The 16945-nt window shown below is 38.3% G+C and overlaps 1 protein-coding gene across 9 annotated transcripts in view; it reads right to left on the reverse strand.

Moving 5' to 3' along the window:
• Positions 1 to 16945, reverse strand: part of BCAS3 (BCAS3 microtubule associated cell migration factor) — a 709394-nt gene that overhangs the window by 489529 nt on the left and 202920 nt on the right. For all 9 annotated transcript variants that reach the window (XM_019027610.4, XM_019027611.4, XM_019027606.4 and 6 more), the window contains exons 10-11: positions 13469 to 13545; positions 495 to 578 (exon numbers count right to left, since the gene is read on the reverse strand). In XM_019027610.4, coding sequence (XP_018883155.1) covers positions 495 to 578; positions 13469 to 13545 — 161 coding nt within the window. The remainder of the gene's footprint in view (positions 1 to 494; positions 579 to 13468; positions 13546 to 16945) is intronic.

Below are 16945 nucleotides of genomic sequence, written 5' to 3' on the forward strand. Positions count from 1 at the left end.
ATACTTCACAATTCAAAAGCATAGTGGTTACAAGAATACCTTATAATCAGCATAAAGTTTACCAGACATCATCAAAATTAACCCTCACACACATGAAAAAAAGAGCTCACTTGACAAACATGAAGGGGCAGCCCCTTGATATAAAAGAATCTTTGAATGTGACGAGGGACTGACTCAAGTTTTCATAGGGAATAATATTCTTTTCATGAGGAGAAGAAGACTCTGAAATGTTCAAAGATGCAAAGGGATGTCAGTGTAGGCAGAACGATGCAAATCACAGAGAATCCAGAAGTCACTGTTTAAAACATGGAAAGCTTCTTCCAAATGTGGTATTAATTCGGTAACAGTCTTGAAGCTAGTTAACAGACTTAAAATCTTTAAAATTGGATAAGTACAAGCACTACAATCATTACAATAGAAAATATAATTCAGGAGAGAAATCTGAACAATTACTACACATAACCACAACTCTCCAAGATTTCGAAGGTACTCACTTTAGCAGCACTAATGACTGTGGCAGTATAAGACTGAATGTTGTCTCCACAGGCTCCACCACGGGACTGATGACATCGAATCAACTGAGAAAAAGAGAGAGAGAGAAGCAGAAAGTCATTTCTATTAATCTGTTTAACTCTACAGGCTATCAGGATAGAGCTTATTTACCGTGAACAGTGATGGTGATGGGTGGGAATGTTTGCATGAGTGTATTTCAGACAAACAGCTAAAAGCTTTGCTGAGACACTTCTACCCCTTTTTATAATCTACTGGTGCCACTCAGGCAGTTTCATGCTGAACTACGGTTTTCATTACAAGAAGAATAGTCTTTAAGAATCCATAAACTCTGAAATGGTAGGATTGGGGTCTGGTGGCCTTTCCACAAATAAATTTTAAAAACATAATCAAAGGACTTACACATGACTTCCTAACTTAAATATCTGACATGCTAACAAATTAGATGTTTTATCCCGTTAATTCCTCCACAAAGATTATAAAAGAAAACATAAAAAGTAGACAAAAGATTTTGCCATATTTATATTTTCAATTGTGTCAGTGGAAAAGCATTACAAATTATGCATAAATCAACTATGACACGTATATTAGCTGTCCACTTCAGAGAGCTTAAACTTTTACCATTAGGAATGAAAAAGACATATCCTTATTTGTGACTGACGTAAATAAAGCAAACTGCCAATTTTCAAAGTGAATCACTACTTTGATATGCATGATTATTTCACATGCTAAGCAATAAACCAGGATTAAATTCTCCACTGGTCCTCTACTTCCTATATTTAGCAAAAAATGTCATTAGCCAGATTTGTATGTTTAACATTTTTAAAAAACAAAATGACAAGGGTAGAGTATTAGAACTGCACCACATTATGAGTTTTTTAGAACCTCTGGAATTCACGAAGAATCTATATCTCACAAAAAATAAAAATTAAAAATGCTTTACATCGTTTAAAACCAGGTCCTCTGATGAAGACTGATATGTAATCCTTTTATTCTTAATTCAAAATTTTCTTCATCACCGACATTGTTATTTTAAACATCCCTGAAAGCAATAGTAATATATTATAATAGAATGGAACACCCTTAAAAGTATGATATGCAAAGTCAAGATTTTTTTTAGGCAATCTCTGTTACGTCACACTGAATGACTGCTTAAATAGATTTCAAAGAGAGAAGTGAGGAATTTTCCAAATGACAGGTGATCATCAAATGTGGTTTCACATAGAGTACAATAAAGAATTTGAAAAGTGATCATTTTAGCAAATAAAAAGAATCTCTCTCTTGCTCACTCATTCATCCACAAATACACATTCAAATAATTATGAAAATTATTCCTCTGCTGCCTCCTGCTGCATAAGCAAGAAAAGAAAGGCTATTACTTATTCCCTGCTTCTGGTAATTAAAATACTCAAGGACAAATATGTAAAAAACAACAACAACAACAACAACACTCTTACCTTTCTTTTTTTTTTTTTTAAGAGACAGAGTCTCACTCCGTCACCCAGGCTGGAGTGCAGTGGTATGATTTCAGCTCACTGAAACCTCTGCCTCTTGGGTTCAGGTAATTCTCCCACCTCGGCCTCCCAAGTAGCTGGGATTACAGGCACATGCCACCACGCCTGGATTTTTTTTGTTTATTTTTAGTAGAGACGAGGTTTCCCCATGTTGGCCAGGCTGGTCTCAAACTCCTGGCCTCAAGTGATGCACCAGTCTTAGCCTCCCAAAGTGCTAGGATTACAGGAGTGAGCCACCATGCCCAGCCCTATTCTTACCTTTCAAATTCAACTACAACTGAGTCAGCAGTTCTACACAAAAGTAACTAAGTCAGAAATTTTGGTCTAAATTTAGAATCATCAGAAAATTACACTTGTATCTTGGTTCAACAAAATCAAAGATGAGTCAGAATTTTGCACTATAGAAATAGTGCAAAATTCTATCAAATGAACTAATTTCCAGGAAATTGTTAAGCAAAAGAAAAAAAAAAAGCAGTTTGCCAAAGAGCATATATACTATGTTATCATTTGTGAATGAAAGGGATATAGACTTTGGTCAAAAACCATTTCATGCTCACCTCTTCCACTTAGAAGAACCAAAATAGTGCATAGAGAATCATACTTCAAATACACTGTCCAAGGTAAAACACTGGAATTCAACAGAGAACTAACAGGAAACACCAAAAGTGGGTAGGAGAAGGAAGACAAATAGCCTGCTTGGCTAGGATAGGCTGGGAGCTGGGAGTGGCTTCCCAACACAAGGCAAGGGTAAGTAAGAGAATTCCAGCGGCCCACATCCCCCACCATGGAACCATGCAATCTTAGCCAGGAAAGAGACCCTCTACTCTCCCAGGCCCTGAAACTTAACATAGGGAGCTGCCAGGAGACTCTCCAACAGAACTGCTCCAGGGAGGGAGCTTGTACTGGGTCCTATACACTTTCTGATACCTAAGTGGCTATAGCAAGACAATATTTTCTTTTTCTTTTCTTTCTTTTTTTTTTTTTTGTTTTTAAGAGACAGGGTCTCACTATGTTGCACAGGCTGGAGTGCAATGGCTATTCATAGGTGCAATCCCACTACTGATCAGCATGGGAATTTTGACCTGCTCTATTTCCAATCTGGGCTGGTTCACCCCTCCTTAGGCAACCTGGTGGTCCCCTACTCCTATGAGGTCACCATATTGATGCTGAACTTAGTGCAGACACCTGATTGGCACAGTGCACTACAGCCCAGAGCTCCTGAACTCAAGAAATCTTCCTACCTCTGCCTCCCAAGTAGCTGGAACTACAGGCACAAGCCACCATGCCCAGCAACACATCATTTTCAAACCTGGTTTTTGGCAGATGGCATGCTGCTCTGGGGCCTAGCAGCACTGGGACTGAGGTGTTAAAAAAAAAAAAAATCAGGGGCCTGGAGTGGTGGCTCACACCTGTAATCTCAGCATTTTGGGAGGCTGAGGTGGGCAGATCACAAGGTCAGGAGTTAGAGACCAGCTTGGTCAACATGGTGAAACCCTGTCTCTATGAAAAATACAAAAATTAGCTAGGCATGGTGGTGCATGCCTATAATCCTAGCTACTCAGGAGGCTGAGGCAGGAGAACTGCTTGAACCCAGGAAGTGGAGGTTTCAGTGAGCCAAGATTGCGCCACTGCACTCCAGCCTGGGCAACAGAGCGAGACTCCGTCTCAGGAAAAAAAAAAAATCTCAGGCTGTCACTGCTGGGACTAGGGTGTGATCTGGGCGCATTCCCGCACTAGGGGCTGAGAATCGAGTAAAGCATTGGCTGTAGCAGCTACCAATGCAGGGAAGCAAGTGCTGCCAGGCCAGAGACTGAGACATGAGCAGGCATGAGTTGCCACTAAGACTTGGTTGCGAGCTGGGCAGAGGCTCCTGCAGCCAGGGATGGGGGTAAGACAGGTATATGCCATTGCCACCAGGACTGGGGGGTGAGACAGGTATATGCCATTGCCACTGGGACTGGGGGGTGAGCCCCACTGGGACTGGGGTGTGAAAGAGACACATTTTCCCCACCTACCAGCCTAGCTGTGGCCACTGAGGCCAGACCTACCCTCTCCATAAGCAGCCTCAGGGCCCCTCACCCAAAAACTGATCCTAGGATTACCCTGTCCCCACCCACCATGGCTGGTATCTGCTCTCATCGTTGGGGAGCCTGAGAACAAGCCCACCCAGCCTAGTTCTGCCTTCAACCCCCAAAGACAGAACACATAACCCAGGGTCCTTGGGACTGCCCAAACCAATCCACTTCTTTGGGTACATAAGCACTCCTCCAGGGGGTCTGAGGTTGGGTCTTATCTCCCTGCCACTGCCTCAAAAGCTGGCACCTACCTGCAAGCTCCAACCACAGGCCTGGAGACTACCTCCCGAACCCCCAGACCACTGCAGCCACCACCAACATCAACACGCGCCACTAGGAACAAAAATAATTATCTTGCCACTGCTACCGTTATCACCCATGTTACACTGGCTGCCCAGGGGCTCAGGAACCAGCCCACCCATACTGTTCACCACTGCCACTACCAGCATCCAAGCAAGCTACCTGGAAGAACAAGAATCAGCCCACTTGTAACCACCAATGTAGGTGCCAGTGTACACTACTCTGGGGCACAAGGATAGGCACACTCAGCCCAATGCTGCCACTACTGCATACTGATGACCAGTCAACCTAGCATCCCAGTCTCCAGCAAAACTTCACCACAGCCACCACTAATAATCACACCCTAATTCATTAAGTAAATAATAAATACCCCTAATGATGTATACAGAAAAAAAAAATCAGACTACATTACTGCACACACCCAGAATCAAGACCAAAGTGTCCTATCCAACCAGTACTATAGATATATCTTCATTAATAAAAAAAGTCCTCTACGAAAGTAAATGTAAAAATATGAAGAAGTAACTGTTGCACCTGATGTGCAAATATCAATGTAAAGACACAGGAAACATGAAAAATAAAATATGATGCCTCCAAAGAAACACAATAACTCTCCAGCCAGATTCTAATCAAAAAGAAATTTATGAGAGCCCATTTATAGGACTCAAAATAATAATTTAAAACAATCTTGTGAGATACAAGAGAACTGTGAAAAACGATACAGAAAAATCAGAAAAACAATTCAGAATATAAATGAGAAACGTACCAAAGAGACAGATAATTTTTAAAAGAGTCAAAGAGAAATTCTGGCCAGGTACAGTGGCTCATGCCTGTAATCCCAACACTTAGGGAGGTGAAGGCAGGAAGACTGCTTGAGCCCAGAAGTTCAAGACCAGTTTGGGCAACATGGCAGGACCCTATCTCTACCAAAAAAAAATAAAAATAAAATAAACATTAAAAAAATTAGCCTGGTGTGGTGGCACACATCTGTAGACCCAGCTACTCAGGAAGCTTAGGCAAGAGGATCACCTGAGCCCTGGAGGTCTAGGCTGCAGTGAGCTGTGATTGCACCAGTGAACTTCAGCCTGGATGACAGAGTCAGATCAGTGAGATCCTGTCTCTAAATAAATAAATAAATTAATTAAATAAATAAAACTGACTACATCAGGCAAAAGGGAGAATCTCAGAACTTGAAGACAGATCTTTTGAAACAATACAGTCAGACAAAAATAAAGAAAAAACAATTTTAAAAATAAGCGAAGACATTATGACATCTGGGGAAACATAAAGTGTCAAAATATTACAATTATAAGTATTCCTGACATTGAAGAGAGAAAGAAAAAATTTGAAAGCACATTTAATGGAATAATAGATGAAAACTTCCCAAGTCTAACAAAAGTTTGGACATTCAGATACAACAGGCTTAGCAATCCCCAGGCAGATACAATGGAAAAAGGTCTTCTCTAAGGCACATTATAGTCATTGTCTAAAATCAAAGATAAAGAGTGAATCCTAAAAGCAGCAAGAAAAAATCGTGTCTAGTCACATATAAAGGAAACCTCATCACATTAACTGTAGATTTCTTAGCAGAAACTTCACAAGCCAGAAGACAATGGAATTATAGATTCAAAGGGTTGAAAGAAAAAAGTATGTCAGTCAAGAATACTGTATCCAGCAAAATTACCCTTCATAAATGAAGGACAAATGACATTTTTTCCAACAAGCAAATTCTGAGAAAATTCATTATCACTATATTGACCCTACAAGACATGCTCAAAGTAGCCCTAAACCTGGAAGTGAAAGGACAACATTTAGTATCACAAAAACACACCAAACTATGAAACTCACTGGTAAAGCAAAGACACAAAGTAGAAAGAGAAAGAACTCAAAGAGTACCACTGCAGAAATCCACCAAACCATAACATCAAACAATAAGAGAAAAAGAATGAAACCAAAAATATACAAAATAATCAGAAAACAATCAACAATATGATAAGAACAAAGTCTCACATATTAATAATGACTTTGAATGTAAATAAAATAAATAATCCACTTAAAAGATACAGAACAGCTAAATGGATTTTTTAAATGACCCAACTGTATGCTCCTTACAAGAAACTTACCTTACCATAAAGACATATGTAGACTAAAAGTAAAGGGAAAAAAAAAAGAGATATTCCACACAAATGGAAACCAAAAGTGAACAGGAGTAGTTATACTTGTATTAGATAAAACAGACTCTAAAGTCAAAAACAGCTGAAAAAAAAAAGACAAAGAAGGTCATTATATAATGATAAAGGGATCAATTCAGCAAGAGGATATAACAGTTCTAAATATATATGCACTCAACACTGGAGCACACAGATTCCTAAAGCAAATATTAGTATATACTATATCTAAAGAGAGAGATAAACTGAAATACAGTAATAGTGGAGGACTTCCAAACTCCTCTCAGCATTAAACAGATCATCTAGCCAGAAAATCAACAAAGAAACATTGGATTTAAACTGGACTTTATTTATTTATTTATTGAGACAGAGTCTTGCTTTGTCACCTAGGCTGCAGTGCAGTGATCTCAGCTCACCACAACCTCCACCTCCTGGGTCCAAATGGTTCTCTTGCCTTAGCCTCCCAAGTGGCTGGGATTACAGGCACACGCCACCATGCCTGGCTATTTTTGTATTTTTAGTAGAGACAGCATTTTGCCATGTTGGCCAGGCTGGTCTTGAACTCCTGACCTCAAGTCATTGGCCCGCCTTGGCCTCCCAAAGTGCTGGGATTACAGGCATGTGCAACCGTGCCTGGCCTTAAACTGGACTTTAGTCCCAATGGACCTAACAGACTCTTATAGAGCATTCTATCCAACAACTGCAGAATATACATTCTTAGCCCATAGAACATTCTCCATGATAGACCATGTGTTAGGCCACAAGTCTCAATACACTTTTAAAGACTGAATCATATCAAGTATCTTCTCAGACCACAATGTACTAAAACTAGAAATAAATACCAAAAGGGACTCTGGAAACTTTACACATGGAAATCAAATAACATGCCCCTGAACACTACTGAGTCAATTCTTTAAAATCTTGAAACAAATGATGATCTTGAAACACAACATACCAAAACTGTGGAATACAGCAAAAGGTGTGCTGACGGAAGTTTATAACAATAAACGCCTACATCAAAAAAGTACAAAGATTACAAATTAACAATCTAACAATGCACCCAAAGGAGCTAAAAAAGAATAAACCAAACCCATAATTAGCAGAAGAAATGAAACAATAAACAGAGTAGAACTAAGCAAAATAGACTAATGAAACAATACAAAAGATCAATGAATAAAAAATTGGTTCTTCAAAAAGATAAACAAAATTGATAAACACTAGCTAGATTAACCAAGAAAGGAAAGACCCAGATAAACAAAATGAGAAATGAAAAAGAGAACATTACAACTGATACCCCAGAAATACAATAGATCAGCAAACTATTATAAAAAGCTATACACTGAAAATCTGAAAAACCTAGAGGAAATTGATAAATTCCTGGAAACATACAACCTAACGTAACAAGATTGAATCAGGAAAAAACAGAAATCTGAGCAGACCAATAATGAGTAGTGAGAGTGAGTAGGTAATAAAGTCTCCCAGAAAGCAAGCCCAGGACTAGACAGGTTCACAGCTGAATCCTACCAAATGTACAAAAGAGATCACCAATTTTCCTGAAACTATTCCAAAAAAATAAAAAAGGAAGAAACTCTCCCTAACTCATTCTATGAAGCCAACATCATCTGATACCAAAACCAGACAAGGACGCCACAAAAAAGAAAACTATAGGCCAAGATCCCTGATGAACACAGACACAAAAATCTTCAAGAAAATGCTAGAAAATCAAAACCAACAGCACATCAAAAATATAATAGACCACAATCAAGGGGGATTTATTCCAGAGACATACGGATGGTTCAACATATCTAAATCAATAAGTGATAATCACATCAACAGAATGAAGGACAAAAACCATATGATCATCTCAATAGATACAAGAAAAAGCATTTGATAAAATTCAACATCCCTTCATGATAAAAACTCTTAAACTAGGCATAGAAGGAAATTACCTCAAAATAATAAAGACCATATATGACAAAACCACAGCTAACATCAGGCTGAATGGGGAAAAGTTAAAAGCCTTTCCTCTAAGATTTACTACAAGACAAGGATGCCCACTTCACCACTCCTATTCGACACAGTACTGAAGTCCTAGACAAAGCAACAAGGCAATAGAAAGAAAGAAAAGGCATCCAAATTGGAAAAGTAGAAGTCACATTGCCCCTCTTTGCTGATGACATGATCTTGTATCTAGAAAAACCTAATGATTTCACACACACGCACAAAATCTTAGATTTGGTAAATGAATTCAGTAAAGTTGCAGGATATAAAATTAACATACAAAATTTGATAGCATTTCTATACACCAATAATGATCTAGCAGAGAGGCAATCACATTTACAATAGCTACAAAAATATATATATAAGAAGAAATTTAACCAAGGAGGTGAAAGATCTCTACAAGAAAAAACTACAAAACACTGATGAAAGAAATTGTAAACACCAACAAATGGAAAAACATCCCAAGCTCATGAACTGAAAGAATCAATATGATTTAAATGACCATACTGGCCAGAGAAATCTACAGATTCAGCACAATTCTTATCAAATTATTAATGTTTTTTCCACAGAATTGGAAAAAGCTATCCTAAAGTTCATAGGGAAGCAAAAAAAAAAAAAAAATGGGGTGGGGCGGCAAATAGCCAAAGCGGTCCTAAGCAAAAATAATAAATCAGGAAGCATCACACTGCCTGATTTCAAACTATACTACAAGGCTGCAGTAACTAAAACAGCATGGTACTGGTACAAAAGTAGACACATAGGCTGGGCATGGTGGCTCATGCCTGCAATCCCAGCACTTTGGGAGGCCAAGGTGGGTGGATCATTTGAGGTCAGGAGTTTGAGACCAGCCTGGCCAACATGATAAAAGTCCACTTCTACTAAAAATACAAAAATTAGCCAGGTGTGGTAGCATGTGCCTATAGTCCCGGCTACTCAGGAGTCTGAGGTGAAAGAATCACTTGAACCCAGGAGGCGGAGGTTGCAACAAGCAGAGATCACGCCACTGCACTCCACCCTGGGCAACAGAGCTACACTCTGTCACGCAAAAAAAAAAAAAAAAAAAAAAAAAGATCATAGGTCAAGATAACTGAACAGAGAACTGAATAACATCAGATACTTATAACCAACTGATCTTTTTTGTTAACAAAGTTGACAAAAATACACAATGGAGAATGGACACCCTATTCAATAAACGGAGCTGGGAAAATTGGCTAGTCATATGCAGAAGAATGAAACCAGACCCCTATCTCTCACCATATACAAAAATTAACTCAGATGGATTAAAGACCTAAATGTAAGACCTGAAACTATAGAAATCCTAGAAGAAAACCTAGGGAAAAACTCTTCTAGACATTGTCCTAGGCAAGGAATTTATGACAAAGACCCCAAAAACAAATGCAACAAAAATAGACAAATGACACTTAATTAAACTAAAAAGTTCCTGCACAGCAAAAGAAATAATTGATAGAGTAAACAGATAAACTACACAACGGGAGAAAATATTTGTAAATTATGCATCCAACTAAGAATCTACAAGAAACTCAAACAACTGAACAAGAAAAAAACAAACTCCAATAAAAACCCCAAAGGACATAAACAGACATTTCTCAAAAGGAATGTAAATGGCCAACAAACAAATGAAAAAACAATGTTCAACATCACTAATATTCAGAGAAATGCAACTTAAAACCACACCAAGATACCATCTTACGCCAGTGAAAATGACTTTTTATTTTTATTTTTATTTTTGAGACAGAGTTTCATTCTTGTTGGCCAGGCTAGAGTGCGATGGCACGATCTCGGCTCACCGCAACCTCCACTTCCCGGGTTCAAGTGATTCTCCTGCCTCAGCCTCCCGAGTAGCTGGGACTACAGGCGCCCACCACCACACCCAGCTAATTTTTTGTATTTTTAGTAGAGACAGGGTTTCACTATGTTGGCCAGGCTGGTCTCAAACTCCTGGCCTCACGTGATCCGCCCACCTTGGCCTCTCAAAGTGCTGGGATTATAGGCATGAGCCACCATGCCGGGCCGAAAATGGCTATTCTTAAAAAGCCAAAAACGGCCGGATGCTGGGGCTCATGCCTATAATCCCAGCACTCTGGGAGGCCAAGGCGGGCGGATGACCTGAGATTGGGAGTTCGAGACCAGCCTGACCAACATGGAGAAACCCCATCTCTACTAAAAATACAAAATTAGCCAGGCATGGTGGTGCATGTCTGTACTCCCAGCTACTTGGGAGGCTGAGACAGAATCACTTGAATCCATGAGGCGGAGGTTGCGGTGAGCCGAGATCATGCCATTGCACTCTAGCCTGGGCAACAAAAGCAAAACTCTGTCTCAAAAAAAAAAAAAAATAAGTCAAAAACAACAGATGTTGACATGAATATGGAGAAAAGGGGATGCTTATATACTGTTGGTGGGAATGTAAATGGAAAAGAGTATGGAGATTTCTCAAAGAACTAAAAATAGAACTACCATTCGACCCAGCAATCCCACCACTGGGTATCTATCCAAAGGAAAAGAAATCATTAATTTAAAAAGGACAGGCACTTGTATGTTCATCACAGTACTAGTCACAATAGCAAAGTCATGGAACCAAACTAGGTGTCTATCAGCAGCTGATTATTTGAATAAAGAAAATATGGTTATACACACCATGGAATACTTTGCAACCACAGAAAGAATGAAATCATGTCCTTTGCAGCAACATGCTTGGAGCTGCAGGCCATTACCTTAAGTGAACTAACTCAGAAACAGAAAATCAAAAATAGCATGTTCTCACTTATAAATGGGAGCTAAACAATGGGTACACATGATGATGAAAATGGAAATAGGCAGTGGGGACTCCAAAAGGGGGAGGGAAGAGGCAGCTGAAGGTTGAAAAATCACTTACGGGGTACAATGTTCAATATCTGGATGATGGATACACTAGAAGCCGAATCCCCACCCTTACACAATATACCTATGTAACGAACATGCATGTGTACCCTGTGAATCTCAAAACTAAACAAAGATATACAGCTTCTTAAGATTTTATAGTCAAAGAGCATTTTCACTGAAAGAGACTGGTACCCCAAAATTTAATTCAATTTTACAATTCTATACTCAGCCCCAAAGCTAAAACAATTAGAAACTAATAAATGCTAGCTCTTATGAAAATACTATGTAAGGACATTTATCTAGAAATATTTTGAGATGAAAGCACAACATCCGATTCACAAACTCCTTGTGAAGGCCACTACGTTGTCTGGTCTCTGTACATGACACCAGATATTAACATGTATTCCTGAAGAGGGAAAACAACTGGTGCATATTCAGGCTATGCATCTATGAAGGGAGTTCTTTCCCCTCAAAGGCAATATGTAACTATTTACATATTACCTCCACTTCCAAATAGGCAGTTCCCCATATGTGAGAATACATCCACAAGACCCAAGGGACAATTTATACATCTTTGTCTTGAATGTTTCCAGCACTCAAGGGAAATGCGTTACAGATAGAAACATTAGAAGATACCATTGTGTCACTACACTTACTTGTATGCCTCTTGTTTTGTTTGAAAAGAATAATTTGAAAGAGCTATTTTTACAAGATATACTGGAAAATCCAGAGAAAAAACAAAATGGAATATAAATACAGAATTCAGGAAGATGTAACATATCTAGTAGTTAGACAGACTTATGGATAAGATCTCAAAGAATTTATGCAGAAAAATAATTTTCTTCAGTAGTTTCTTGATTTTTGTACATTCCAGAGGCTAGAAATTTAGTAGATTTGGCTTTACCAAATAACTACTTTACTTACCACATCCTAATTTTGTCAAGAACTATTTCATATTAATTCATATTAATCTCAAGATACAACAACTATGCAACCAGCAAAAACGAAACCAAAAATAGTAATATTCTTTTAGAAGATTTCATTCTATATTCACATGCAGGGTACTAAATGGAATTAAAAGAATTTTATCTTTCTTTTTGAAGATTCAAATTTACCTTTTTCCTTAAATCAGACATAAGTAAAATTCCTAGTGCATACACTATCTTCACTTATTATGATGACCTTAATAAATAAATTGATAAATAACCGAAGAAGTCAACAAAATGTGAACATGTGTGATTTAACTATTAAAACAAATGGCTGAACCCTTATTTAGATATAGTTGTTAGCATATAGTTAATGTAAATTAAATTATTCTTTTTTTTTTTTCTTTTTTGAGACAGGGTGTCACTCTGTTGCCCAGATGGAGTGCAGTGGTGCAATCTCAGCTCACCACAACCTCCACTTCCCAGGCTCAAGCAATTCTCCTGCCTCAGCCTCCTGAGTAGCTGGGATTACAGGCGCATGCCACCACGCCCAGCTAATTTTTGTATTTTTAGTAGAGACGGGGTTTCACCATGTTGGCCAGGCTGGTCTCGAACTCCTGACCTCAAATGATCCACCTGCCTCAGCCTCCCAAAGTGCTGGGATTACAGGCGTGAGCCATCACGCCTAGCCTTGTCAATTAAATTATTCTATGCCCAGGTTTCTAATCTACAAATGAAGACAGAAGTTACTCCTGCCTCCTGATTTCTAAAAAGTCAAAAACTACTTTCCTTAATACCACTACTGTGGTCATCTCAATGCTGCACATTAATAGAATGAAGTTCTCTATATAAAACCAAGCTAAAACAATTAAGGTTCTACAGAGTCTGGACTTAATGACAACTGCCAAACATTTATAAATTCTTAAACGAGTTCAATTATTAGTTGCACAATTAAAACCAAACCAAAGCAAATGAATTAGTAAGTAAAACATTTATTATTGGTAATCAACTATGGAGCATAGGTATTTTTTATGGAAAATCCTTCAACATTTGCTCCATTACAAATAATCCAAACACAGGCCACATCTTACCTTGTTTTCCGCATAAGCAAGCCAGCGGCTCCCAAGAGCAATAGGATTCATGTTTGGCCCTGGACATGGATAGCAGCCTGAAAAATTTCAAATGGCACTATTGAGAAATTTCTTAATAACTTTTCTGTTGGTGCATCATATGTCGATGCCAGAAAAACAGAAAAATCAAACGCTTATATTTTTCAAGTCTCACATGAAATTCCTGTAACACTAGTCATTATTTTGTTAGCTAAGTAAGGTGCATTTTTTCCCCCTCTATTTAGTTTCCTTTTGGCTTAACTCTGTCCCAATAAGAAACAAATCTGGAAAGAACTGGTCATCACTTTCAGCAAACACTGGGCATTTTATACAGTTATTCCTAAACATGAGAATGAAGTTAACAGGACCATTTTAAGTCTAACATTCATAAATCAAGGAAGAATTTTGGGAGAGGAGAGAGAAATGATATGATGGGTTCAGGAATTTAAAGGCAAAAGATAAATGAGACTATCAGACATGATACTACAATGAGGAGAGAAAAAGAACAAGTATTTGACCTCACTGAGGCCAATGAAGACAAGTAACTCTGAAAGTCTGCCTCCACAGAAAGATGTTGGGGAACTGCATAATCCTTTGTATTTACATTTCACTCAATATCATTCTTCTTGCTTGCAGTTCTAGCCAATAACAACAGTTAATTGTTCTATGACATATATTTACTGTTTATTTTCTATCTTCCTCCAACTTGATTACAGGGATGTGTAAATCGAAGAATCGGTTTTCTTCGCCGCTGACTCTTCCCTGCTGCCACTCCCTAGTCATTCTGACTATGTTCCTATTGCTATGCTCAAAAGCACTAAAGAAGCACACCTTGCTGTCACTTCCAGTACACAGCCATTTTTAGCCTAGCTCCCTAAACTGCCATCTATTTTGAATTTTCATCTTGAAAAGAAAATAATAAACTTATAGAGAAGACACAGACCCTAAAAGAAAGTCCACATAAATAAAATAAAAGCTTTCTCATTTTATTGCTCCCTTTTTAAAAAACTGTTCATTCATGCTACTGTTTGAAGGAGTATGTTTGCAATACTTAGGGTTTCCGGAAAACTGACTTCAGGTTAACTGTAATATTACTATTATCTATTAAATGCATATTATGGAAACATATATAGGACAAAAACACACTAAAAATTATAAAAAGACAACATACTGTAATATAAATTGTGTAGTATTTACACAATAGATTAGACTCATTGAATAGATTAATCTTATTCATTAAAAATATAATTTTATATGAGTATGTATACATGTATTCCGCTGGCAATTTCAGAGCTGGAGAAATGAGGATAAATATGATCTATAAGAAAGTTTTTCCCCCTTTAAAATTCGTCATGAAAAATAGAACCAAGCACTTGTGAACAGTGGTGTTACATTAGACACAGAAAATCTCCTGAATTAGCTTTAAAACTAAATAATCTAACTCTCAGTAAATTCTGATAACCACTTTAACCTCACAAATACAAAAGGGTCCTAAGGAAAAACACAGTTTACAATTCTTCATTTCATTTTTTTGAGTCCGTATTTTTAGAGTTCAGTGGGCCTCAAGAATTACAGTATATTGTAATGAAAACAACTGTTTTCCTGCTTGCCAAAAGAATGCTTTATAGCTGGAATCAGCAGAACATAAGCCACTCAGCACCATCCCAACCTTATAAGCATGACTCCTTTAAAGATTAATCTTTGCCTCTAGGTAAACTCTGAAAACAAGTGAAGGGGTTGTGGGGACATGAATCTCTATAATACTAGGCCTAATTCTAACATGTTTACAATGTTATTGGACAAAGAGAACTGGATGTTAAAAGAATTCATTTCCCAATTTAAATGAAGGTAAAAAATTTTTAGAAGCACACTATATTTTTCCATTACTAAAAAAGTAATTAAGAAGGTACACAAGCATGATGCAATTTTAGATGGCATCCTCCCAGAAAGTGGTCCTAATGGAGAGGTGACCTGAATTCATTTCAAAAAACAAAAAACTGAACTACTCTCTGTGATACTTTGCCTTATTTCTCCTGGCAAGGACAAATAAAAAGTCTGAGCCCTTTTTTTAAAGAAAACAGGTATTTACATTTATAAGTCCACTGATTTTCAACAAGAATACCAAGACAAGTCAATGGTGAAAGAAGTCTTTTCAACAAACGGTGCTGGGACTACTGGATATCCAAATGCAAAAGCAGTTGGACTGGAATGAACGTGGACCCCTATCTCATACCACATACAAAAATGGATCAAAGGCTTAAATATAAAAATTAAACAATTAAATTCTTAGAATGAAATACTGTAAATTTTCATGACCTTGGATTGGGCAATGGTTTCTTACATAGGGCAAAAGAAAAATACATAAATTGGACTTCATCAAAACAAATGCAAATTTAACATGCTTTAAAAGACACCACAAAGAAAGTGAAAAGACCAGGCCAGGTGCGGTGGCTCACGCCTGTAATCCCAGCACTTTGGGAGGCTGAGGTGGGCGCATCACGAGGTCAGGAGATCGAGACCATCCTGGCTAACACAGTGAAATCCCGTCTCTACTAAAAATACAAAAAATTAGCAGGGTGTGGTGGCGGGCGCCTGTAGTCCCAGCTACTCGGGAAGCTGAGGCAGGAGAATGGTGTGAACCCAGGAGGCGGAGCTTGCAGTGAGCTGAGATCGCACCACTGCACTCCAGCCTGGGTGACAGAGTGAGACTCCGTCTCAAAAACAAACAAACAAAACAAAACAAAACAAAAAAAAGAAGAAAGTGAAATGACAATCTAAAGAATGAGGTAACATTTTTTGCAAAAAGATGTATCTGATAAGTGACTTATATCTAGAATATAAAATATTACCACTCAGTATTGAAAAGACAAATAATTTAAAAATGGACAGAGATATACAAATGGCAAATAAGCACATTAAAAATGTTCAGTGTCATTAGCCATCAGGGAAATTCAAATTTCAAAATTACAAAAACTTGTAGCTAAATGTTCATACCCAAGAGAACATATGTCCACTGAAAAACTTGTGCACTAGTGTCCATACAAGCATTATCTACAACAGCCCAAAAGTAGAAACAAACTAAATATCTATCAACTAACCATCAGATAAAATGTGGCATATGGCTAGGCGCGGTGGCTCACGCCTGTAATCCCAGGACTTTCGGAGGCCAAGGCGGACGGATCACGAGGTCAAGAGATCAAGACCATCCTGGCCAACATGGTGAAACCCTGTCTCTACTAAAAAATATAAAAATTAGCTGGGTGTGGTGGCGTGCGCCTGTAATCCCAGCTACTTGAGAGGCTGAGGCAGGAGAATCACCTGAAGCCGGGAGGTGGAGGCTGCCGTGAGCCGAGACTGTGCCACAGCACTCCAGCCTGGCGACAGAGCGAGACTCCATCTCAAAAAAAACAAACAACAACAACAACAACAAAAATGTGAACATCCTCCCCAGAAAAACAC

Source organism: Gorilla gorilla, chromosome 4 (genome assembly GCF_029281585.2).
Source record: "Gorilla gorilla gorilla isolate KB3781 chromosome 4, NHGRI_mGorGor1-v2.1_pri, whole genome shotgun sequence".
Taxonomy (NCBI): Eukaryota; Metazoa; Chordata; class Mammalia; order Primates; family Hominidae; genus Gorilla; species Gorilla gorilla.